General features: G+C 40.2%; 1 protein-coding gene across 1 annotated transcript in view; it reads right to left on the bottom strand.

Annotated features, from left to right (window-relative positions):
- Window positions 1–3,590: 3,590 nt before the first annotated feature.
- KLF13 (KLF transcription factor 13) overlaps window positions 3,591–26,723 on the bottom strand; it is a 145,259-nt gene continuing 122,126 nt past the window's right edge. Inside the window, exon 2 of the mRNA XM_082256698.1 lies at window positions 3,591–7,251. Within this exon, the coding sequence (XP_082112824.1) occupies window positions 6,959–7,251 (293 nt within the window). The 3' untranslated portion in view covers window positions 3,591–6,958. The remainder of the gene's footprint in view (window positions 7,252–26,723) is intronic.

Genomic DNA, 26,723 nt, shown 5'->3' with positions numbered 1-26,723 from the left:
TCTTGGGTTAGTGGGGAATAAGTCTGTAATAGGATGGAACCTGCTCATTTGCATATGTTGATTTGCTGTATAATAGTCAATCAATAGATATAGTCGGTTTTTATTCATTTTTGTATGTAATTCAAAGTGCTTAAACCAGGTTAATTCTATATCTGCCTTTGTAGATCTGGTTACTTGTTCCGTGTATTTTTTGTTGAATAATGGGACAGTGACCTAGTGGCTCTTAATTACTAATCTGCCCAGGTTAAAATGCCTTTTAGCAAGATCTTGAGTTTTAAATGTTCATTAATTACTATATTTTTTGGATTAACAGATGAGATAAGTAGGATGTCTTGGTTTACTTAGCAGTGCTGGAATCTGACAAGTAAATGGATATGGGCAAAGCTAACTTCTTTCTGACAGGGTTTATTATAGTGAATGCATCTAATAAATGTGACAAACAGTATACAGTATATGTACTGTGCTTTGTGAGTGTAGACATGTTTAAATATCTAAGCTGGAATCCTACTGTTAAAGAATAGATGTACCCTATATTTTCCCTATAATATAGAACTATTTATTTCTTGACATCTGCATGAACAAATGGATATATATTTGATAAAATCCTCTATACATTTCACATAAACTGCTCTAATCACTGTACCTATTGCAACGACCTTTTTTTTCCTTACAACTGTATACAATGTAAAAATACAAGTCTTGTGGAACAGCTACTGGCAGCTTCAGTAAAAAGAAAGGAATGAATTTTAATATATACAGTATTGTAAAACAACCCCCAAACAAAATTAATTTGAAAATTAACCAATAAAACTCATAAAATGCTACACATGCTGCATCAATGCGTAACTAATCCATAATTTTCTTAAAAAAAAAAAATCTACTTAAAGATACACAAAACGCATACATATATTTATGCATTCAATATTCCCTGTCTGCTGGAATGTTATAGTTAGTTACACTTTTTAGTGACTAACATGGTTCATTGCTTTTGACTAATCAACAAGTTCCCTTTTTTTAAAGAGACAAAACAAACTGAAACCTTAAGCAGGAGAATACTGCTGAAAAATAATAATAATAAAAAAGGAAACAAAGTTAATTTAAAACATATTCAATAGCATAAAAAAACAGCAACAAATTTTATAATAATAAAACAATCTGCATAACATAAAGAGAAATTTAAAAGTGAAATTGCACCAAAACGTCTAGATAAATAAAAATGGAACCAAAATGCCCAAACAAGAATCTCTATGGAATGCAATGCATCAATGCCCGAGTGTTCGATATTTACTGTTACTATGTAAAATATCTCTCTGAAATTGCTCAAATTGTTTTTTTTTTTATTTTATTATTACCAGATAAAAATAATATATTGCCCACTCTGAAGAGCAGTCCTAACAAAACAATAAAGATATAGATAGATTCTTTGCTCTAGGGACTTCCTACAACATACTGTGCAATGGTGCACCCAACAGGCAGATTGGGTCCTTACAACATAATCTTCTGCTGATCAAGAATTGTCAACCATATGACCATTTGCTGTTAGTTTGGCTAACTACGCAAATCTCGGCGTCTGTGATAGATGGTCATTAACAACCCTAGCATTGCACAATCTTTATTACAACAGGTTATGTACCTAGTACAGGCAATCTAGGTAACTGCACTACATTTCAGAATAAAGGAAAAGGGCTGCTTCTGGGGCACATATTAAGGTGATCAAAAATTACCCCCACAGCATGGCCCTTGTTCTCATATACTGGATGGTAAACACTTAAAGAATTCAAATGGTTCTTGTGGTACTTACATCTGTTTTCCTGTTCTGAATGTGCAGTGATTAAAATCTAAAGGTCCTATAAGCAGGACAGCTGAGTTGTTTTAGGACAAAGTTACTAAATATCACTCTGTATTTTGCACAAAAAAATATTGTGTCATTGGCAGCGGTTGAATTTTAGATTGCATTGGTTCATAAATATATTTTCTGATCACTTTAATCAATTATTTTATTACTGTAGCACTAGTGACCAGGATATTCACCATAACCTTGAACCACATGATTTTTAGTTTTAACCTTTACTGATCTAATCAAATCAAACCTGGTCGGTGATTTACTTTTCCTTTCTTCTGCAAAGCACTGAGGGAGGCAAGGGGCCACTTAGAGAGAGAGAGGCACACAAACAGAATGCTTGAAAGCTGTGTTGGCAGACAAGAGCTATTTTTAAAATTCATCACTTAAAAGAGAACTTCAGACAAAATACAACTGAAAATATTTTATAATGAACTCTGGCCTATGTAACTGTACCTGTGTCTACGTTACTGTGTGTGGATCCACTAGAACTCTTCTCCAGGATTCTTTGACCTGTAGCAAAAATGTAAACCTATCTACAAGACTACTACTACTGTGTGCTGTGGATAACGATTTGACAATACATACATTGCAAGCCAATACAATAGTGTGCGATAGCGCTCATAAAATGTTTTCATTTCAAACCTACAGTTGCCTTTTAAATGATTTATGGCCTTCAGTTCCAAGTTCTACAGCTCATAATAAAAACATGAATACCAAGTGCTTGAATCTGAAATGTGTATATGTGCTAGGATTTTTGTAGCAACGCTGAAGTTCTCTTTTAAGTGAACATCCTATTTGCAGGGCCAATTTTGTAGAGCAACTCTAAAAATGGGAAATCATTGAACTGTTGATGATATTCCACAAATGTTGAAGCTATATCAAAATCAGAAGGCCTAGTCAAATTTATGTAAAGTGCACCTGTGCCTAGCTTATGGACGTTATAGTGTTTGCATATTATTAACAAGCAATAAAAAGCCTTAAACAATCCATCACTCGTCTCTCCAGCCGCAAGTTGTGTGAATTATAGGCAGTCCCTGGGTTACAAACATTCAAGTTATGAATGACTTTTATTTACAAATGGAGGGAGAAACAGAAAGTTAGAGGACATCTACCCCTAGGAAGGGAAATTCACTCTTGTAAGAGTTCTCATGGGAAAAAGGTGTCTCCACTAAAGCTATATCACCAATCCTTGTTTCCACAACCACCCAAAATTTTCAAAATCCAGTTGTCACAGGGACGGAAAGGTGACATCTTCTGAACAGGGATACAGACAGCAAAACTAACATTACAGGGGTGTTAGCCCTTCCCTATGCTATCCAAAAAATGTTACACTTAAAAAATGTACCTGTTCCAACTTACATAAAAATTCAAGTTAAGAACAAACCTACAGAACCTATCTTGTTTGTAACCTGGGGACTGCCTGTAATTCATCCTCACAGATCCTCAAAAATTACAACAAAAACTAAAGTCTGGTTTCAGTTTCTAGTATCTTAGAAATATCCGCTGTGTGTTTACATTGGAGGGCTGGTAGACTGCAATGGAAAATAAATGGAGATGAGCTGTAGAATGTCTCTGTGAATTTTGATGATTAATTTTACTACAGTGCCTATAGATACAGAGATAAATGAGGTCTTGTTTTCAAGTGCTTTTAATGCTCATTTAGAATATGTAAATACTGAGACTTGGCACAGACACACTTTAAGCTTTATATAAGAAAATGCAGCTATATTTTGTGTAGCCACCTCTGTCTGTCTGTCTGTCTGTCTATGAAGGCTGTAATTTATAGCTGCAATATGCCTTTACTTCTAAGTTATAACTAGTTCATATGCAGTAATTATTTTAAAACGTTATACTTCAACATGAACCTTTTACTTGGAGAATAAAATGGTGTACTGCACAATGACTTTTGTAGTTGACACAACAGAGCGTTTGTTTAATAACAATGATGATAGGAAAATGCAATAACCCACAGCAACCAATCAGAGCAACAACTGTCCTGAATAATGTCTGACATTATAGGTCATTGTACTTTGCAAATCATCACTACCTTGTGCCCTGATACATTAAACAAGCCTGTCTGTGCTTTGTACCCTGTAACACATGATACACACATACTGTTCATTGCCAACACAGAACGTAGTAAGAATCCCTTAAGAGCACTTCACATTAGGTATAGTTTTTACAATGTTTCTATAATCTTCCAAACCTACCCTAACGTAAGATCCTGATGTAGAACTACAGAGTGGTACAAAGCTGTAGTTTAATGAAAACCAGAAAAATGAAAATTGTGGCTTTATAGATCCTGCTACAAAACCGTATTGCAGTTTACTGTTTCTTATATGTATAGATTTATATATTTATAGATATTATATAGAAATACACAAACACACTCAAAATCCCAAAGTGCAATACCCTATTAGTAGTGAAGCTGATAGTTTTATGCATAAAAAAAATTTGATACAGATGTAGTCAGACTTCTGCTCCTCTTCATGAATGCAAAATACTGAATGCAGGCCTTGCTCCACAATGCACCACTTACCATGGCAAGTTAGTCTGGCTGCATCAGTATGCAGGTATACCATATAGTGAAGAAGTACCACCTTCCTAGACACATCTGAATAAATTGGTGAGCAAGCAGCACTATGTGACAAAGACAAATGTACGAATGGGATTTCAGTCAAATAATAAAGGATATGTTTAACAAAATGGTGCAATTACAATTAGAACCTCTGAATTACACAGGCTCACAGAGCAAATGTTTAATTATCAAACCCTTGAATAAGTGAGCTACAATGGAAATTGCCATTTTCAGTGGTTTAAAGGTTGTCAGTACTTTGACACATTTTCAGTGATTTTCAAGTCTAACAATTATTTGAATCAATAAAGTTATAAATACGTATGACTACTGTGAAGATCTGCCATTGTGACTCTTCCTCATTGACCTTCTGCCACTTCTACTGCTGTGCCTGATGGTGTATCAGAAAGAGCCCAACTGATAACTCTGGCAAATTAACAGCAATATGGGAAAATTGATGGTGGAGGTTTACACAAATGGGTCTATAAATATATCAACTGACGCAAGAAGCGCCCTGTTCATCCTCCACACCAAGCTAAGTCAATATTTTTGAGTGAAACTTTGGTTTAATTGTTATATGTTAAGGCTGAACTCCGGGCAAATATAAAATACACAAATAAATGTATCTAGGTAGCAATTAAAGATCATTACATATATTTCTTTAAATCAAACTAATGTAAAATGCTTGTAATTCACTTGGTATCAGCCACTTACAATCCCCACTATAGCAGACTGGGAATTGGAAGGGCAGGACTGGGAGCCAATTAGGTAAACTGCACAAAAATAATCTGACAAGAAACATGAGTGAGTAAGTAAAGAGATAACCTAATCAGTCTGCTACTACTCTTTCACTGTCCAGTCAGATGCTGGCGGTGGAGAGAGGGCAACACTGTATTTACGGAATATGAATTTAATATAGAAAGTGGTGTTGTCTGCTCAGCTGTGCTGTGTGGTAGGGACGTGAAAAATCTTAGGACTGGATGAACAAAGAGACAATGACTTTGAAAGGTAAAACAGCTCCCATATATGTATTTTATCGGTGTACTTAGTTCTATGCCAAGAGTTCAACTTTAAACATTTGTACTGATGCCATTCCTAAGGTACATTGAATAGTAAAAATGATAGCATGTAGACATAGCTGCCTAACATTTAATTATAATCATGTACATGCCGTTCAGTAGTGTCAGCAAACAGGTATAGTAATTTGGCTTAAATTTTGTGACAGCCTGTTAACTTTCTGATTAATGGCAACCATAGTGGCTTGACCGCAGGTAGTGCTGCTTTCTCAGGCACTTATCAACAGTGACTCGGTAAGAGGCTCTTTAATTGCATGACCTGATACGAAGAAAGAAAGTGCACTGAATCCATCCTAGACTGAAATTAATAGAATGCTCATTGTAGAGTTTACAGTACAGCCCTTGAGCATTACGCACAAGTATAATCAAAGAAAATACTAAACTTATACTGATACTTAAAATAGCCACAAAGCTGAACAACACCATTCACACAAGCTTATATGTGTGTGTGTGTGCGCGTGTGTGTGCGTGAGTGTGTTTGTTTTGCGCACGTGTGTATCTCTGTGTACATATTTGACATGGCTAGGAATAATATATACATTGAAATCATTAATAATAAAAAAAAAAAAACTACCGCAACAAAACCAGAATTACCACAGCACTATACGGGCACCACGGTCTGAGACTTCGCATTGTGCCCATTACCAATCAACATTTTGAGTGCAAAGAAAAAAAAAAAAAAAAAGGAAAATTGAGAGTAGAACCTCACAAAGGATAAGGCTGCAGTAAGAATGTGACTTCATTGTACTCTTATAACCTATAAACCAATCCCTGAGAGAGGGGAGTATTGAAGAGGAGGTGAGATTCAACATTGTTGAACTGTAAGCTGTAGATAAATGCTTTTGTTGTGCAAGTTTTTTTTTGTGTCCTGAGGTGAAGAAAGTAGTTTATTTGCTTGTTGTCCTTTTGGAAGTATATTTTATCTTTAGATGAACTGGAGACAAACATGATGTATAGCAATTGAGGAATATGACTGCAAGAGACGGGTTTAGGAGATTTTCCAAATACACAAGAGATGAATTTAAGGAGGTCTGATCCAGGACAGACAGACTTGTATAGTTCTGTGACATTTAGTGTAGGGGTTATGGTTTTTTATAGAGATATATGTATATGTAGTTTCTATACAAAAGCAGAAGATTTCATGAAATCTGGAGGTAGAAAACGGAGGAAGTACTGAATTCTGAAGATCCAAGACAGAATCACCTGTAAAATTTTGGAGATCCAAAATAGATTTGTTAAGAGAATTCTGGAAATCCAAGAGAAAGGCAGCCAGGAAAGTAGAAAGGACGTGTTCCTTATATTGGTAACTGGTATTTGTTCTGTTAGTTTAAAATAAGTTGTCTTAAACCACTTACAAATTAAAAACATAAAATAAAAAATGTCAAATGCAGGTAAGAAAAAGTCCATTTCCCAAAGTATTCCACATTAGCAGAGGAAAAGTGCTAATGTCCAGTGCAAGTAGACTTAAGGGGAGCTTGCTGGGCTGATAGCAGGACTAGATGCGTCGGAGCGGCTGTAGTCGCTGACAGATCCATTTCTGGAGCTGGCACCCCCTCGCCCTTTAAGCATGCTGGGCTGGAAATTGGCATGACGGCGGGCATGCTTGGTCAGGTGGTCACTGCGCATAAAGCGCTTTTCACAAATTGGACAGCAGAATTTCTTCTCTCCGGTATGAGTGCGGTAGTGTCTAGCAAGCTCGTCTGACCTAGCAAACTTCTTGTTGCATTCTTCCCAACTGCATTCGAAAGGCCTCTCACCTGTGAATAACATAAACAGAGAAATATTAGTAGAGTCAAATGTACATGTTTTTGGGTTAGACAGGTAGGTTTGGAAAGACATACATCAAGTACAATAACAGCAGTGAATAGGGCCATAGTTCGTAAAACCCACAGGCCTACAGGTGTGCAATCTAATACAACGTATTCTAAAGCCTCAATTTTTTCTGTAATTTGAACTGCAATTTAAATAATCAATGCAAGAAGCTATCCTGAAGATAAAAAACTTTTGTTTTCTCAAAATGTTTCTGACATTGCTTTCTTCTGTTATCAGTATTCCTAAGTTCAGCTATAGAAGCAAGCTTAAACCATTTTAGTTTAGGATGGTATTTTTACTGAAAAAAAAAAAAATAATTCTTCTTCTTTGGGCTTTTAAATAATGAGATACAGATTCCATACTTGTATACTGAATAAGGCCCCGTTCACACTGTCGCGCTGCAGTATGCCCGCAGCGTGAGTGCAGGGCAGTGTACCCATGGTTTTCGTGTGGGCTACCCATGCATTCCCCATAGACTTCTAATAGATCAGGCATTTTTGGTGTGTTTCTGAAAGCGCATGCAGGACTTTTGATGTGCTTTCAGAAAACGCACCAAAACTGCCCAATCTAATAGAAGTCTATGGGAAAGCATGGGTAATGTGCAGTGTGAAAGTACCCAACGTTTTTATTCTCAAGCTTGGATATGTTACTAGAACACACAGGTCTGGGTTTAGGTTGATAGGACTACTAGGGACAGCAGCCACATTATCCTGCCAAACATACAATTCCTGTGCTAGACTATAGCTTGCCTAAAGTTGGAGTTAGTATGACCAAGCTGACAATGTACAGAATGACAGCATATTTCTGAGCTCATGTTACTTCAATCCACCATTAGTTTCCTTTTTTTTCACTGTTAGCAAAACATTGCATGCCCCCTTAGGACTACTGGCCACTGGTACAGTATAGTGAGACAGCTGAAACACAACCTGATTTCCTATGTCTTGCTAAGACGCCATCAGAACATAATCTGATAAACCATTCCACAGTGCCAGATCCAAGGAGGGTGGGATGGCCCAACATATAGGGCTAAGACCGGCCATAGACAGAGCACATTTCTTCCCTGCAACCATGGGTTGCAGGAAAGAAATGTGCTTAAATCCCCCGTCAACAGACAGTGTTGACGGGGGAATCCCTCCCACAGAGCCATCGTGTTCTAACAGCCGTTAGCAATATTAACATGTAAAATTCAGCAGCCTGGTTGTACCCAAGTTGACCAATCGATCAACTTGGGTTCATTCAGCCTGCCCATACAAGGTTTGAATCTCAGCCGGTTCCTGCTGAGTCGACCGAGATTCAAACATTTATAGCCGGCTTAAAAGGAATACAACAATTTTGGCATTTGAACCTCTATAAACTAATCACCTCAATCAAGATTGGCTTTAAAAAAAGAACAAGGTTATGTGCTACAGGTGAGCATTCCTTTAACCACTTGCCGACCGCCCGCCATAATATTACTGCGGCAGGGCGGCTCTGCTGCGTCCAGTTACGTAGTACTATGTGACTGGAGTGCATGTGGTTTAGACACAGCGGGAGGCGGGCCGCGGGAGGAGGGGCGGCGTTTGCCACTGCCCTCCCGCGATCATCCAAGAAACCCAGAGAAGACCCGCCTGCTTATGTAAACAAAGCAGGCGGATCTTCTGTCAGACAGGCAGGGAAAGATCAGCAGTTTCAGCTAAGCTGAAACTGTGATCTCCCTGTGCCTGTCACAGAACCCATCCCCCACACAGTCAGTAAGCATATTATGCATATATTTAACCCCTTTGATCACTCCCAGTATTAACTCCTTCCCTGCCAGTGTCATTTATACAGTAACAGTGCATATTATTTAGCACTGATTACTGTTTTAGTGTCACTGGTCCCCAAAAAGTGTCAAAAATGTCAGTTAGGGGTCCGATCTCTCTGCTGCAATATCGCAGTCCTGCTAAAAATTTGCAGATCGCTGCCATTACTAATAAAAAAAAAATAAAAAGTCCAAAAATCTATCCCGTAGTTTGTAAACGCTGTAACTTTTGTACAAACCAATTAAAATACGCTTTTGGGGATTTTTTTACCAAAAATATGTAGCAGAATACAAATTGGCCTAAACTGATAAAAAAATAAAATTTTTAGAAATGTTTCATTGGGAATGTTTTATAGCAGAAAGTAAAAAATATGGTGTTTTTTCAAAATTGCTGCTCTTTGTTCGTTTATAGCGCAAAATCTAAAAACCGCAGAGGTGATCAAATACCACCAAAAGAAAGCTCTATTTGTGGGAAAAAAAGGACATCAGCAAAGTGCCAAATCGCAAAAAATGGCCTGGTCATTAAGGGGGTAAAATCTTCCGGGGCTGAAGTGGTTAAAAATAACAAATCATAGATGTTTATAGCATCTTAGACAAAATGTATTTAGCCATTACTTTCAGGATTATAGGTAAAGAATTACAGTATATTAACATAACGATTCATGAGTTATGCTTAATGTGGATACCGCAAGTGAAAAACACACAGGCAAATAAAGACATCTGTCTTATAACATTTTAATGTAGGATACTGGTCCAATTTCTTTTTTTTTTTTTTCTAGTGATGGATAGAGTGGGAACAGGGTAAAAGCTCCCTTGGGTTTTTTCAACTCTGTCACCTTTGGAGAAATTCACCCTCATTTTCCATTCTGGGAACCAATGGAACAAAATGAAATTTAGGAAGATCTTTCAAGGAAGACACCTTTTTTGGTGACAGCTGAAAAGTAGAATTTCTATCACCTTGAGGAGATTCCCTGTCTCTTTCTGACGCGTATCCAGGATAAAACATGAGGAAAGATCTTTTACTGTAAGAGTTATGGGCAGCAATAAAAATCTGGCAGACGTTTTACCCCTCTGCACTCTTTGGCCGAAGTTCCACTTTAAACACTCAGAACATATTTTCCTACCTGCCATTATTTAGAACATTTAGAATTTCCTAATTTGAAATAATAATGTTGTCATTTCAGACATATTCTTGTAACTCTTCAAAATTCCAAGTGAATATACACCTTTAGCAAACATTCTGATTTGCTGACTGCACATTTTGCACTCTCTGTTCTTTATGATGTTGATTAAGCCCTTAATTATAAAACCTAAGCAAACACTTGACACAGTCTTGGGTAACAGCTATTCGGTTCTTTTTAGTTGTACATGTAAAGAAGGGTGAACTGCCAAAAAAGCAGAGTTTGTGGCATGGAAGATATACGCCAGATGTTCTGCATTCACACTACCTGTTTGACTTTGTCTTTGTGTAGCATCAGACATTTCTGCTGCCTCTAGAGAAGGATGTGGTTTCAGTTTATCAGAGCTGTATTTCTTTATTTCCCCACTTCACTAAATGTAACTGTAACTGGTTGCATCTAACAGTCGAGACATCATGGAGGCCGTGCGGGCCATGAAGCTTTTCTTCTGGGCCCATGAAGCTACAGCTCTGTATGACTTTGGCTTTTCTGCCAATTTTTGAGTCCAGATGGGTCTGGACCTTTTTTTCTGTTGATTATGGTTCCTTGCTTTTGCAGCGAGTGTCCTCCTTGGTCCCCCCCCCCCCCCTTTCTGGGTCTGCTTCTCCACACTGCATGACATTGTATACTCCTATTTTTGCTATGTATATAAAATCTGTGATATAAAAAAAATGAGACAAAGATAAATAATTTCAGAAATGTTTCCACCTTTATTGTGACCTATAAACTGAACAAACTAAAAATCTTTCAGGTGGATGGAAGTAAAAATAAAAAACTAAAATAATATGGTTGCATAAGTGTGCACACCCTAAAACTTATACTTTGATGAAGCACCTTTTGAATTTATTACAGCACTCAGTCTTTTTGGGTATGAGTCAATCAGCATGGCACATCTTGACTTGGCAATATTTGCCCACTCTTCTTTGTAAAAAAACACTCTAAATCTGTCAGATTGAGAGGGCATCTTCTGTGCAAAGCCCTCTTCAGATCACCCCACAGATTTTCAATCAGATTCGGGTCTGGACTCTGGCTGGGTCATTTCAAAACTTTAATCTCCTACTGGTGAAGTCATTCCTTTGTTGATTTGGATGTATGCTTTGGGTCGTTGTCATGCTAAAAGATGAAGTTCCTCTTCATGTTCAGCTTTCTAGCAGATGCCTGTTCATAATTCCCTCTACCTTGACTAAGGCCCCCGTTCCAGCTGAAGAAAAACAGCCCCAAAGCAAATTGCTGCCACCACCATGCTTCACTGTGGGTATGGTGTTCTTTTGGTGATGTGCAGTGTTGTTTTTACGCCAAATATATCTTTTGGACTTATGGACAAAAAGTTCAACTTTGAATTCCTCAGACCATAACACATTTTCCCACATACTTTTGGGAGACTTCGGATGTGTTTTTGCAAAATTTAGCCGGGCTTGGATGTTTTTCTTCTTAAGAAAAGGCATCCGTCTTGTCACTCTACCCCATGGTCCAGACATATGAAGCATACAGGAGATTGTTTTTATATGTAACACACAGCCAGTACTTGCCAGATATTCCTGCAGCTCAAATCATGTTGCTGTAGGCCTCTCGGCAGCCTCCCTGACCAGTTTTCTTCTCGTCTTTTCATCAATTTTGGAGGGAACGTCCAGTTCTTGGTAATGTCACTGTTGTGCCATATTTTCTCTATTTGATGATGACTATCTTCACTGTGTTCCATGATATATATAATGCCTTGGAAATTCTTTTCTACCCTTCTCCTGAATTATACCTTTTAACAATGAGATCCCTTTGATGCTTTGGAAGCTCTCTATGGACCATGGCTTTTATTGTAGGATGTGACTTAGAAAATGTCAGGAAAGACCTACTAGAACAGCTCAAATTTAATCAGAGGCACTTTAAATGATGGCAAGTGTGTACCGACTCCTATTTACCATGAGTTTGAATGTGATTGCTTAATTCTGAACACAGCTACATCCCCAGTTATTTGAGGGTGTGCACACTTATGCTACCACATTATTTTCGTTTTTTTTAATTTTTACTCCCCCCCCCCCCTAAAAGATTTCAGTTTGTTTTTGAATTGAGTTGTACAGTTTATAGGTCACATTACATGTGGAAAAAGATTTGAAATGATTTATCTTTGTCTCATTTTTTTTACATCACAGAAACCTGACATTTTAACAGGGGTGTGTAGACTTTATATATCCACTGTGCCTTGCTATAATTAAGGATATTAATTGTGTACTCTCTGCACATTTCACATGAATATTCTTCTCTAATAAAAAAACAAAACAAAACAAGAGACGTCTACATGCATCTACATGACCACTTTCTGGAAATGTTGTTTTCTGGCTGTCGCTTTTCTCATTCACTGACCAAGAACAAGTATATAAATAAGAAAGTCGGAATTCATGTACGCTACAGCTCCTGAACTTGAGTTTAGCAGCTTTTGACGTTTTTTTTGCCAAAGCTTCTAAACTCAACTCCATAAAAACCTATGTGTCCATGTATGGTGCTGCAGTTAGGGGAGTTTTGTCCTCCCTCTCCTGAACGTGGAAGAATTGCATTCACAATCAGAACGTTTTGACCGACTGCAGCAAAAGTGTGGTGCGATTTTTGCTGCACTTTGTGTTTTCCCACAGCTGGCGGTCAAAATAGGCAATGTGCACATGAAGCCATAGTGATTCAAAAAATATCAAGCCAGGTATATACATTGAAAGTGTTTTATTTATGTTCTGTTGAGGAATAAATCTCCACTAAATGGCTTCCAGCTACAAAAAATAATGAAGCTCCTGCCTGTCAAAAGAACATAAAGTCTATTATACTCTAAATCTGGAATCCTGCAGGAACCCAAGTGGCAGGCCTGGTTCCCACTTCTCCCCTAGGGTCTGTGTTGGCAGCCCTGCTCCCAGCGACTTCAGGTTGCTTGAGTTACAAGTTGTCAGAGACCTTAGCTTGTCACACAAAAACTCACTGTTAAAGCGGAGTTCCGGCCTCAAAATTGATTTTGGGCCATCCGCTTGCTGAGTGCAACCTGAAAAAGAAATGGATACTGACGATTTTTTTTTTGGTCACTTACCTTATTATAGAAGAAAATATACTCGCCTTCCTTCCACTACCTCTCTCTGCGGCCGCAGCCCGCGGCATCTCTTCCGGTTTGCGATGACTCCTGGGAGCTGAACGTCATCGCTCCCAGGAGTCAATGCGCCTGCACCTGCCCCACTCGTCACTTCCAGTGCAGGCGTGGCATTCCCTGCTAAACAGAATCTAGGCATGCCCAGAAGCTGTGCAGGGATGCCGCACCTGCACTGGAAGTGACGAGCGGGGCTGGTGCAGTGCATTGTGGGACTCCGACGTCACGGAAGAGGACACGAAGAGGGATGCTGTGGCTTCAGCTGCCCACACCTGAGATGGCAGCGCTGGAGAAGAACTTTTCAAGGTAAGTATTTCTTCTTACAGGTAAGTGCAACCCGGGACAGTTCAGAGGCTATCCATTATGGAATGTACTATCCCTGACTGTCCTGGGGGTATTTTTAGCTAAAATTTACCCCCGAGGCAGGAATTCCACATTAACACAGATATCTCTGGCAGGGAGCTCCTGCCTCTAAAACAAGCCACACGTTCCATTGGCAGACTTCCTTCAATCCCTCTTACACACACATGAAAGGAATCCTCAGTCTGGAGTTAGCCTATGATTCAAAAACATGGCACTCAAATTTACCTTTTCCTAGGAAAGGGCATATACTGCGCAAATCACACTGTGATCACACACAGTCCACTTCCCTGCAAATCACCTTTTTTCTCTGGACTCCACAGTCAAAGAATGTCCCATAGGGTTCAGTTGAAAAAATGTAGACTTTACTCCAATGGAGTTTCAACAGAACAGGAATTTTAATATGAAACACAGATTTTTTTTTTCCATCAGAGCGGTTTAACAAGGCTTTTCCAAAAAAGAAAACCTTTTCCTTTTCTTTAGGTAATTAGGGTATTCCAGTGCACAATTGGGTTGGCCATACATTTTTTATTTTTTTTTTTTTTATTTAAAATTTTGCAATATAACACTAGAAAATCGGCAATATAAACAACATTTACAGTTACACAGAAATTTTATGCAACATAGGCCCCTCAGAAGGAGGGGAGCAGGAACTGGGGAGGGACAGGAAGGGGGGGAGGAGCTGGGTCCAGGGTCAAAAGAGCATCGAGTCGGATATGACCTGGGGGATCAAGGGGGAGTCTTTGGGCAAGGCCTGGAACGTGAACATAAAGTTAGCCATGGAGGGGTCCGTCTGGGGGAAAGTAAACTTAATGTAGGCGTCCCATTTCTGAGAGAATATTTTCTGTGAGGAACGAGCTGAAAGATCCGTATTAATGCAGTCAATGGAAAGAAGTGTGGCAAGCTCTGATCGGACCCGGGCGAGTGATGGGGGGGTCGTGGAGATCCAGTTGGCCAGGATCGTTCTTCTAGCCACCAATAAACAGGATAGGATCCACAGGCGATGTGTTGCAGCGGAGGTGCTAGACCATTTTTGCAGGCGTTTGTCCCAGTAACCAAACAAGAGCAATAGAGGGTCTTTAGGCCATACATTTTTAAATTTACTTATTCAATTTCCTTTAGATTTGCCTTCAACTATATAGTGCAAGGGCCTGCCTGACTACATAAAAATTAAAAGTTTTTGGGTTTGACCTCATATTATGTGGTTTTGGTAAATCTAAAGGACAATTGTATAATGTATGGCCAGCTTTAGTGTCTTTCAAGAGGTCACTCCTCACCTGTTTTCCCCTAAAATCTCTAGCTATCCACTGGAACCTATCCCTAACTAGGGTAGTAACAAGTGGTTTCTAACCCATTCACTGGAACCTATCTACGCTCGCTCCACGGGCCAACCTCTTCTGCCTTCACTTCACCACCTGTCTGTTTATAAGCTAAACTCAGGGGTCTTAAATGACAGGGCTGTCGCCTGGAAACAAAAAGGCAAGGTCTTCTGTTAAGAGGCTCTGACACCTCGCATTTCATAGCACTGTAGAAATGTTGTGCTGGTGAAGCACCTTACTAAGGTCAGGCCAGAGGAGGATTTGTCAGATTTAACAACTAATTTTCATAGGAGAGCATTGGGGGAAGAGGGTTTTATGCTCAAGTAGGTGTGGCTCTCAGTAGACCATATGTGACCCCTTGGGGTTTAATTGTACTCAGTTTATAATTTTCTTTCATTTGAGTCTGACATGGCTGGGCAAGTCTCATACAAAAGATTTGCATGCCTGTGGTCTTGCCAGATAAGAGGATCTTCTCACACATAATGCTTTATATCTGACGGGATAAGAGTATTGCCATTTGCAGACATGATGCAGTGATTATCGGCTCAATGAATATTCTGTATACTGTGATTTTTAATTAAAAAAAAAAAAAAAAAAATTGGAATATGTTAAAAAATAGCAATTGGCACAAAGAGGCACTGCCATTACTTAGAGGCATCAAGTCTCATAAAAAGGAAAAAAATGGTAATGGACACATGAGTATGGTTAGTGGGAGAATTTACACACAGGATATAATTTCATGAAATAAATCACAAATTCAATTTCCATTTTCTAGTCCACTATGTCTATGAACAAGATTCTTTCACTCACCATATTGTAAACCCCAGACTGATTGTCCTCCCTTCACCAAGTACAATGCATACAAATGGCACATTATGCTAGATTCAGAATGCAGCCTACAGTATGTCCTAGGGACAAAGCCAGAAGCAGCTTTAACAATAAGAAAATACACACGGAAGGCTCTCACAGAACTAAATGACGGCTGCTAGCAATAAAACTTTGGCAATGTGACTAATTAAAAAATAATGAGCGCTTCTGATGACTAGAGCTTTCAGCTGTTTCTCTAATCAGCTGCAGTATCCATAATGAGGTCATCAAATGTTTCTGTATTACTGGAGACTTCATCATCTAGGTGATATAATGATGTCATAACTGCAAAGAGCAATTTCATTCTTGGTTGAGTAAATGGCAGCAACACTAAGCTGATACCAGACCTAGACCTTCATTTGTTGAAGCTGATCCTGGAGGCTGTAATGCAGACATAAAGGGTCAGAACTTCTATTACTTCTTGGCATAGCTCCAGGGAACGTAAATAGCTTATTTGGATGATTATGGCTATAGCTATTCACCTGTTGGTCTGTGATATTCAAAAAGCAATGTTGCTGCAACAAATGTATTAGCAACTTACGCTGGCTCATTTCCATAATGACGTTAATGTGATGTTTAATGTTATAAGCTACCGGTATATTCACTTTTTAATGGTCTGTGTGAGACAAGCTATATCAGGCAGTTACTGCAACAGCGAACGTGCCATAGGTGCCAAAGTTTTTAAAAAAATTCCAGGGACACATTTTTTGCTGTACGTCCAGCCAGCTCCTAAACAAACCAGGACAAACCACAGGATGTAACTGAGGTAGGACGTTTAGCTAAAACACGGCACTGTCCCGGCAAATCCAGGACAGTTGGGAAGTATGAGATACCTGACCAAAGACCATCATTACATTAATGTGAATGATCAAACAACTGTTTTGACTTAAAGAGATAGTAAACACCGCTTGCTTATTTGTAGCCACAGGTAAACTTATAATAAAGCTTTCCTGTAGGTACAAGGAATATCTCCTAACATGCACAGGTGTTTATTTGGAGCAGGCCTCTAGAAAACTGCAAGCTCCTCTGAACAATTAAAAATCAGTAGAAACTCAGTCTAGCCAAACTGATAAAGAGGGACACATTGAGCTTTCTTTTATTAACATTTAATGCAGCTTCCAGATCTTTAACCCTTAGTATAGACAGTGTTCATTCTAGTTTATAACTGATAATGAGATATGTCAGCACATTACAGATAGGGTTAATTATAGTAAACATTAGCTCTACAGCTCCCTCTGCATAGGAGGGGAAAACTTGAATGTTTCAGAAAAGAGAGTAAAACGTAATCTGCATTTCTTTTTTTTTTTTATTCCACTATGTGAATAAAATAGTGTAACAAATATAAAGTGGATGTAATTCCAATGTGGCTGTCAAAGTGAAAATACACTTTGCTTTCCTTTCATCTTTATGTCAGCTTAAGAAAAACACAATAAGACGTATGAAATAAGTCAGGGGTTAGAGCACTGATGTGTAATGTGCAGTAAGTTGTAGCAGCATGTTTCACCCCTATCAGATCGGTGTAACCGTTTCTGATTGGCTACAGTGCTTTATCACACATTACCTTACTAAATGAACCCAGAGGGCACTTGTGAAAAATACAGTGTGTTGGATGTTGATAAACCTTTACAAATAAGAGAGCAGTATCCAAGGGAATAATGCACATACGTTTGCAAAAGGACTGCTAATGTTCTAGCAATGGTCAAGGGCAAGACTATAACACTTTAATTGAAAATTGCTAGTAGGTAGATTTTTTTGTTAGTAGAGACTTGGTAAGTCTCTTCTTCAGAATAAAAAAAATTCCCTTCCCCTTTTCCTCTATCAAAATAAATGAATATTCTGGCCAACAGAATAAATGAACTCCAAATGCACAAACCCGTATAAAGGTGAATGTGCATAAAAGCTTGGCAAAGCACAGCTTTTATCATGTTTTTAAAGCGGAGTTCCAGCCTCAAAATCAAAAAAATCGATTTTGGACCATCCGCTCGCTGAGGGTCACCTGAAAAAGAAATGGATGATCCCGAATTTTTTTTTTTTGTTCACTTACCTTGTTTTTGAAGAAAATATACTCACCTTCTTTCCATTTCCTCCCTCTGCGGCCGCGGCCCGTGCCGCCAATTCTGGCTTGCGATGACTCCTGGGAGCTGAACGTCATCGCTCCCAGGAGTCAATGCGCCAGGACCTGCCCCGCTCGTCACTTCCGGTGTAGGCGTGGCATTCCCAGAAGCTGTGCAGGAATGCCGCGCCTGCACCGGAAGTGACGAGCGGGGCCGGTGCAGGGCATTCTGGGACTCCGACATCACCGAAGAGGAGGCAGAAGAGGATGCGCTGGCTTCAGCTGCCCACACCTGAGATGGCAGTGCTGGAGAAGAAATTTTAAATGTATTTCTTCTAAAAGGTAAGTGCGACCTGGGACAGTACAGAGGCTATCCATTATGGAATGCACTAGCCCTGAATGTCCCAGGGGTATTTTTATCTAAAATTCACCCCCCGAGGCCGGAACTCCGCTTTAAACAGTTTTTTCCTGCTAGGAAAAAAGGTGTTTAGAGGAGCTGAGCAAATGCTTAGTGTACATGAGGCCTTAAACTTTTTTTTGCGCCTTTTTCCATTAGGTATAATATATTGTTTACTGCCAAAAAGCTGATGGGTAAGATGTGGATCTAAGCTGGGTTGCCTACCATACAACAAAGAAAAAAAGGCTAATAAAACACTCCTGTATAAGATACTGATCTATGACCACAGAAGTGGCCTTAAAATATTTCTGGAACTTGGCAGGCAGAATCTTTTACTTTCAGATGCAACTCCTAGTTGATTTTGAACAGCGGCTCTTATGTGTTTAGATCCAATGTGCTAGAGCAGTGATGGCGAACCTTGGCACCCCAGATGTTTTGGAACTACATTTCCCATGATGCTCATCTACACGGCAGAGTGCAATGTAGTTTCAAAGCATCTGGGGTGCCAAGGTTCGTCATCACTGTGCTAGAGTGTCATATACTCATTTGTGATCTGTTATGTCTTTGGCAGCCCATAGATCAGGGGTGTCAAACTCAATTTCATTGCGGGCCATATTAACATTATGGCTGCCCTTTCTGTCTGCTCAAAAAAATTAAAAGGAACACTTTTTAATTTTAAAAAGCTTTAAAAATTTAAAAAAATTAAAAAAACTTTTTAGCATCAAGTTAACTAAACTCCTGGGATATTGATCTGACCAGTTAAGTAGCAGAGGTGGTTGTTAATCAGTTTCAGCTGCTTTGGTGTTAATGAAATTAACAAGTGCACAAGATGGGCAACAATGAGACAGCCTCCAAAACAGGAATGGTTTTACAGGTGAAGGCCACAGACATTTGTTTTTCCTGCTCAACTTTACTGACTGTTTTTAACTACTTTTGCATTTGGCCAGGGCCAGTGAGGTGATACCTGAACCCTATAGAGGTAGTCCAACTCCTTCAGGATGGCACATCAATATGTGCCATTGCCAGAAGGTTTGCTGTGTCTCCCAGCACAGTCTCAGAGCATGGAGGAGATTCCAGGAGACAGGCAGTTAATCTAGGAGAGCTGAACAGGGCCGTAGAAGGTCCTTAACCTATCAGCAGGACCGATATCTGCTCCTTTGTGCAAAGATAAACAGGATAAGCACTGCCAGAGCCCTACAAAATGACCTCCAGTAGGCCACTGGTGTGAATGTCTCTGACCAAACAATCAGAAACAGACATCATGAGGGTGGCCTGACATCCTCTAGTGGGCCTTGTGCTCAATGCCCGGCACCATGGAGCTCAATTGGCCTTTGCCATTGAACACCAGAATTGGCAGGTCCTCCACTGGTGCCCTGTGCTTTTCACAGATGAGAGCAGGTACACCCTGAGCACATGTGACAGATGTGAAAGGGTCTGGAGAAGCCAGGGAGAACATTATGCTGCCTGTAAATCGTTTAGCATGACCGGTTTGGTGGTGAGTCAGTGATGGTCTGGGGAGGCATATCAATGGAGGGACGCACAGACCTCTACAGGCTAGATAATGGCACCCTGACTGCCATTAGGTATCAGGATAAAATTCTTGCACCCATTGTCAGACCCTGGTGCACGACAATGCCCGGCCTCGTGTGAGAGTATGCAGCCAGGTTCCTGGAAGTTGAAGGAATAAATATCATTAAATGGCCCCCACCACACTTGCCTGACCAAATCCAATAGAACACCTCTGGGACATTATGTTTCAGTCCATCCGACACCGCCAGGTTACACCTCAGCACCTCAGTCTTTTCAGGAGCTCAGTGATGCCTTGGTCCTGATCTGAAAGGAAATACCCCAGGACACCATCTGTTGTCTCATTAGGAGCATGCCCCGACATTGTCAGGCATGCATACAAGCACGTGGGGGCCATACAAACTACTGACTACCAATTTTGAGTTGCTGCAATGAAATTTCAGGAAAATTGACTAGCCTGCTGCATCATTTTTTTCACTTTGATTTTCGGGATGTCTTTGAATTAAGCCCTCTGTAGGTTGATCATTTTCATTTCCATCAAACGATGTGGCATCCTTTTTTACCTAACACATTACCCAGCGCATATCAGTATAGATTTTCATCATGATATTTTTCCCCTTTGAGATCTTTTGTGTTTTTAAAGTGTCCCATTAATTTTTTTTGAGCAGTGTATATAGGAGTGTGCGACGTACAGAGTGCAGCGTTCAGGAGTACAAAGCGTAGAGAGTGCAGGGTTCAGAAGTGTGCGACGTACAGAGTGCAGGGTTGAGGAGTGCGCTACATACTGATTCAGGGTTTAGAGGTGTACTATATACAGAGTGCAGGTTCAGCTCTCTTTCACAGGCTGTCCCCCTCCTCCTCAGCTCTGACCTCTGCCCCACTCTCCCTCAACCCCCACCTCTGCACACATCTCCCCCCACAGCCTTCATTCCCCACTCCCCCAAGTTTCCTCAGTGGTGGGCATCTTTCCCTGCCATGCCCTGATGCAAATGTTTGCAGGGTTGGCAGGGATCAGTGAGCCGCAACCAGCTGAAAGGAAAGCTGTCCTTATAACCACAGAAGGCTTCTGTGTTTACAAGTGACATCGGTGAGCAGGGAGCAGAGGGCGAGTATACAAGTAGAAATTGGTTGCACACCACCAAACGATTGGATGAAGAGAAGATTCTTTATTCACATATAGGTGCAAGGTACAGCAGTGTAGGATAAGTACATACATGTGTCACACAATCTACGTGCTTGTTCACTACTAGCAGATGGCGAGTGCCAGATCAGAATTCCGCCATGTTTCGGCTGAAAAATAAATGGTCCTGGGTGCGAAGGCCACATGAAATGGCGTGGTGGGCCGGATTCAGCCTTGTGTTTGACACATGTCCCATAGATGATGCATTCTATTTTTTTTTTTCGTTCAACCAGCGGGTTGAATGAAAAAAGACCCAAATTCTCCCATCCACACATCTAAGGTGGATGAGGGAATCCTCCCTGTTGAGCCTTTGTATTCTGATAGAGACTAGTTAGGCGCTCAGAGGTCAAAGAGTTCATATAACAAGTAATGGCTAAAAATGGCAGATAAAAGTGCTGGAGTGCACAGATGGGGCAAAAAACAAGCACAGGGGGGGATTAAGAGTCCATGTGCAAAATTGTGTCAGTTCTTAGATCTGATCCATGGAAATATTCTTTGTATTTTGATCGGGGGGGGGAGACTTCCCCGCTATCAGAATACACTGATCAGCGCTGCAGGCTATAGCCAGCAGTGCTAATTAAACACATAAAAAGTCGCCAGGCTAATAAAATAAGAGTAGCAGCCATCAGCTTCTGTGCATTTTGTATAGCCGACTCCCGACTTGAAAGTAAAAGTGATGCGGCAGATCCATAGCTGATGACTTTCACAGAGACCCCCCCCCCCCCCCCCCCATGCTGACGGCCCTTCCTCTTCCTGTGGTTCCCGGGCTCTTCCACTATTACCGATGCCCAGGTAATGACACATTAACAATGAAACCAGAAGTGATGTCCCTTCTGGTTTCAGATGCACCCTTTCTTGGCCAGTACAGCCAGGGGACACATCTAACCAATCTGATGTGCTTGATTAGATGGTGTGAGGAGCACGGGAGACATTGGGTACCATTAGACCCCTAATGTCTACATGAAGAGTACCTGTCACCTGCCCAATGCTATCACAGAGGGTTTTATTAACCCCCTTGTGATAGCAATCAAGTAAAAATAAATAATAAAATAAAACAAACATGAAATGATAATAAATTAGATTTAAGAAAATTGCCGAAACCCCCGTTGCCCTGTGCGCCTACGTTAACGCAAGCCCAGGGTGTGCATGCATATGTAAACCGTGGTCACACCACACATGGTGTGGTATATATCTCCGCGAACGTCGAGTGAGAAAAATAATTCTAGCACAAGAACTCCTAGTTAACTCTAAAATGATGAGCTGTAAAGGCTTTTAAGGCGTCACCTAAGGTGATTTTAGGGCACAATAGTTTGTGGCAATATCGCGGGTACAAGCAAGACATGGAATGTTTGGTATCTATTTACTCAATGCAACCTCAGCTTTTAGATTTTAACCAAAAATGGGTATTATATGGTGTGCTTTTGCACTAAAATTAATTTTATTATATTTTTTTCCAGAAAATTTGCATTCAATAAACAGTTGCGCAAATATCATGTGAAACAAAAATGTGCAACTATCATATTTGTATTCTACAGGACCTCTGCTTTCAGAAAATATATAATGTTCTGGGGATTTTAAGTAATTTTATTGCATAAAATTAAGATTTTTACATGTATGCGAAAAATAAAAGAAATTGCTCTGGAGCCTAAATAGTTATGAAGAGCAAAAAACATCAACTTTGACAAGTACAATAAAAATATGCTTTCAAAGCTTTTGACAAAGTCAGTAGATAATGGAAGTGTATCAAATAAATCATTCTAATTCTTGAGCACATATTGCTAAGCATTTCTTCTCATTTCGAGGAGTAAGAACAAGAATCTTGTGGAAAAAAACATAACCTGCTTAACTGGCTGTTCCATAGAATTGTGAATGTGTAACATCAACAAAACATTTCAATGTCTGCTCTCGCTCTACCCCCCATTCTATACAAGTATGTTAGTTTTGCTTTTCTGCAGGGAAAGGACTAGACAGACAGATGGAACTGTTAGAATTACTGCAGTGTGTGGGGGATGGTAATGCAGACAAGGGTGGGGCGCCTTCCCTCGCAGTGAAATGGTATAATCAAGAATAAAAACAAAAAGAAAGCCTTAAATTGTGCTTTGCATGAGTCCATGGTCTTTTAACAAAGCCCTGGCTTCATCTTTTTTTCGGTCATTCTATAAATACTTCTATAAGTACATGTGTCAAGGAGCACAAATGTTTATACTGTATTCTTATTATTACAAGCTTGAAAAGTGTACATAGATTTAAGCAGATGTTTGCACTGCTGAATAATTCTTTTGCTTCACAATTAACCCCTAAAAGCATTCCAACAAAAAAAAAAAGTGTGCAGCACTGGCCAAATTTTTCCATGTCGTTAACTGTATACAGCAACAGATCTTGCCACTTTGTATTAAAGGGTTTGCTAAATCTATAATTTATTAATAAACGTATCAAGAAATCATTTCCAAACAGAGGTCACCAAATTGAATCCACCTACTAGGAATTACAATAGAAGTCGAATACATCTCTGCTTCAGATACAATACAAAGATCTGCAGGTCAAAGCGATAACCCGTTATTAATCCACGCCCATATGTTCTCAGGAAAACAAGAAAGAGCAGATACATCAAGGCAAGAAGAATACAGAAGAGAAACAGTAAAGCCCCGTACACACGTACCGATTGTTGGCCGTGAATTTTCGGCCGCTGCCCGATAGGCCGATTATCGGCTTGTTAGTATGATGCTTCCGACAACCGACTGCGACTTTTCAGGCCAAACAAAATCTGGTGTGCATGCTATAAAATTTTTGTTGGCCGTCACCAGAACGGCTGATTGTTCTTCAGTCAATACAGATTTCGGCAGACAAAAATCAGTTGAGCAAGACTGGGCATGCTCAGAGAAGAAAAAACACACGGAAAGTTAACCATCACATGACATCACTTCTGCAGTTGGTTGTTGTTGGCCGAAAAAATTTGTGTGCAGTCTAGAGCACATTTCAACCAACACAACAACACTGGACAAAAGACGGCCGATCGGTCGACCAACAATTGGTGCGTGTGTACGAGGCTTAAGAAACCACCTTTTCTGTCGTTCCCCCATCTCCGTATCCAACATCTAGCTATTTAAAATCCACCAAAAGGACCTGGACCATAATAACCATGAAACAGACCTGACTAACTTATATTCTGTAGAGGAAGTAAATTCATGGGATAGTAGGCAGGATTTTCTAAAACTAGCTGTTTTAAATCTAAAGAAATTCGATACAAATATAATACACCTATTTTTTAAATAAAAAGCAGACACCATGTTGGTTATAACTTGTCCGCGGCCGTTTAATATTGGTTTAAAAATGTATATTAAAATATTTATTCAATAAACAATATCAAAACACAAAAAACAGCCCAGTCACTACGGCTCAGGCTGCATCAATAAATACATTTCATCAATTTAAATAACTCCCAACTCTCAATAAATATACCTCTAGTCCCCCTTTGTTTTCACAAAGGTGACCCACCACATAAAACAGCCGCGACATCGGGGGGGGGGGGGGGGACACCACAGCTTGATGCCTTCTGAGGCGAATGAACCCCACTGGACGGAACGCTCTTTTATAGCCCCTTTTCCGGCTCAAACTTCCACAGGATTCACGTGTCCCCGCAGGTGCAAGCCAGATACACGTGACCCCTCATCCACAGGCTCCCTCAGTCTGCTCTTCCCGCTCTTCTTCCCTGAGGAAAAAGCAAGGGAACAGCCCGCCTAAACTAACTGGAAAAAACTAGCTTCACTCTTCCCGCCACTTCTCCCATGAGGAAAAGGGGGCATATAGAAATGCCTACCCTTTTCCTGTCATACCGCAACACCCAAGACTTCTACAATTGCTGATAGCGGTTCTGCACTTTATGTACCCATTCCTCAGCTTCAATACGGTCTGAACTAGCATTGCACCGATACCAACACCAGTATCAGTGCAGATACTAATTTGCAAGAGTACTTGTTCTCATGCAAATGCTTCAATACTAAAACCGATACCTTCAGACTCAGTTCACATGTGTGCAGGCCGGTTTGCAGTGCGATTTCAAAGCCTGGTCTGGTGCGATTTCGTTCAGCAGTTCAGGTATCCAGAATTACATTAGAAATCGCAACTGAACTGGACTGAAATCGCACAGGACTCTTTCTCAAATCTGTGGCCAGCCCGAACATATGTGAACAGGCTGTAAAAATTCACTGAAACCAAAACTGATGTGAAACTGATAACGTGAAATCTGTGGTTTTCTCCTCAGTTTCCATGCATTTATGGTGTGAACGAACCCTAAAATAAATGTCATATGACACTAAAAATAGGTATCGGTATTTGGTATCGGCGAGCACTTGAGAAAAAGTATTGGTACTCCTACTCGGTCTTAAAAAACTGGTATTGGTGCATTTCTAGTCTGAACCCTAACTGAGAAGCCAATCTCTCAGTGAGGGAACTCTGCTTTGTAACCACAATAATGGTTTCACGCTCTATGCAGCTATTGCGGTGAGGAAGGGGGATCTTTTGAAAGCTCCAACAGATCTTGGGGTGGCATGAAATAGGACCGCAAGGGGATTTTTTAGACCATTGGATATATCAAGGACAGTTTTGCCAGTTTATACTATCCAGAGATGAACGTATAGCATGATTCTCGTGTTCTAGGGCCCTTTAACACATGGACACTCTATGCCATTAAGCAAGGGATCCATGATCCCTGCTGAATCAAAGTAGAACGGGGTGGATGTCAGTTTTGTGACATCCATGTCTGTTTAGTATTTGACAGTGGATTGTGACAGACCCAGAATGGCTTTATATGGTGGGAGAGGGGACTTGTTTCCGTTTACATCAGACTACCTCCAACCCATCAAGCTTAGGTTCAGAAAATTGGTAACAGATGCTTTTTCCATTTTTTTTCCAGATCTAGGCAGACTCTGAGGTAGGTGAATTTAAATGAACTCAATTACGTTAACCTCCACCTGCCCATATGGTAGTAGGTGCAGTTAGTTTGTCTGCCACTAGATGGCTCTGTTGCCATTATGTATTCAAAAGGGAAAGTTATAAGCAGGAGAAAGCTCCCCTTTTAGAGAAGTCCCTTCTTAAGTGATATTCATAGGTGTGGTTAGTGCCCATATAAGTGCGAGGATGGGAGGAGTCTTGTGAGATGGGGCATGTGAGCCAAACACCACATAGCTGTTAGGATGTAATTGGCTGCTGATCTAAGCGCCCTCTGTATAGGTGAAATCCCAGGCAAGGTGGTACAAAACTCAGAAGGAAGTGTTGTAGTTGCCCTAACTCTTTTTACAGTCTTCTGCTGGTCTAGAGCAGGGCACAAGAGGACTTTTAGGCCAGGCTAGTGTCCTCTGATGTGAGTACTGTTAACACCTGGGGGATGAGCATGCCTGGCTGGACAGAGCTATTGAAGGGACATTTGGAGAGTCTGGTATTCTAATGAGGGCATCTTGATTCTACTTGGTGAAGGAAGCTTAATGCTGTGGACTTTGTAAATATGGGGGAAAGTGGACCCAACTCTGTGGTGCTCCCAAGAAAAGGAAGTGTTAAAAAGAAGATGGCTTACAAAATTATGTGCTGGTATCCTGCACCTAAATGACAACTACAGAACGTCTTTTCCTTTGTATGGCATTCAGCACCA

The sequence above is a fragment of the Pelophylax lessonae genome (genome assembly GCF_965119305.1).
Source record: "Pelophylax lessonae genome assembly, chromosome: 4".
NCBI classification, from domain to species: domain Eukaryota; kingdom Metazoa; phylum Chordata; class Amphibia; order Anura; family Ranidae; genus Pelophylax; species Pelophylax lessonae.
The sequence above is the reverse complement of the archived record's forward strand: the minus strand, read 5'-3'. Positions and strand labels throughout refer to the sequence as shown.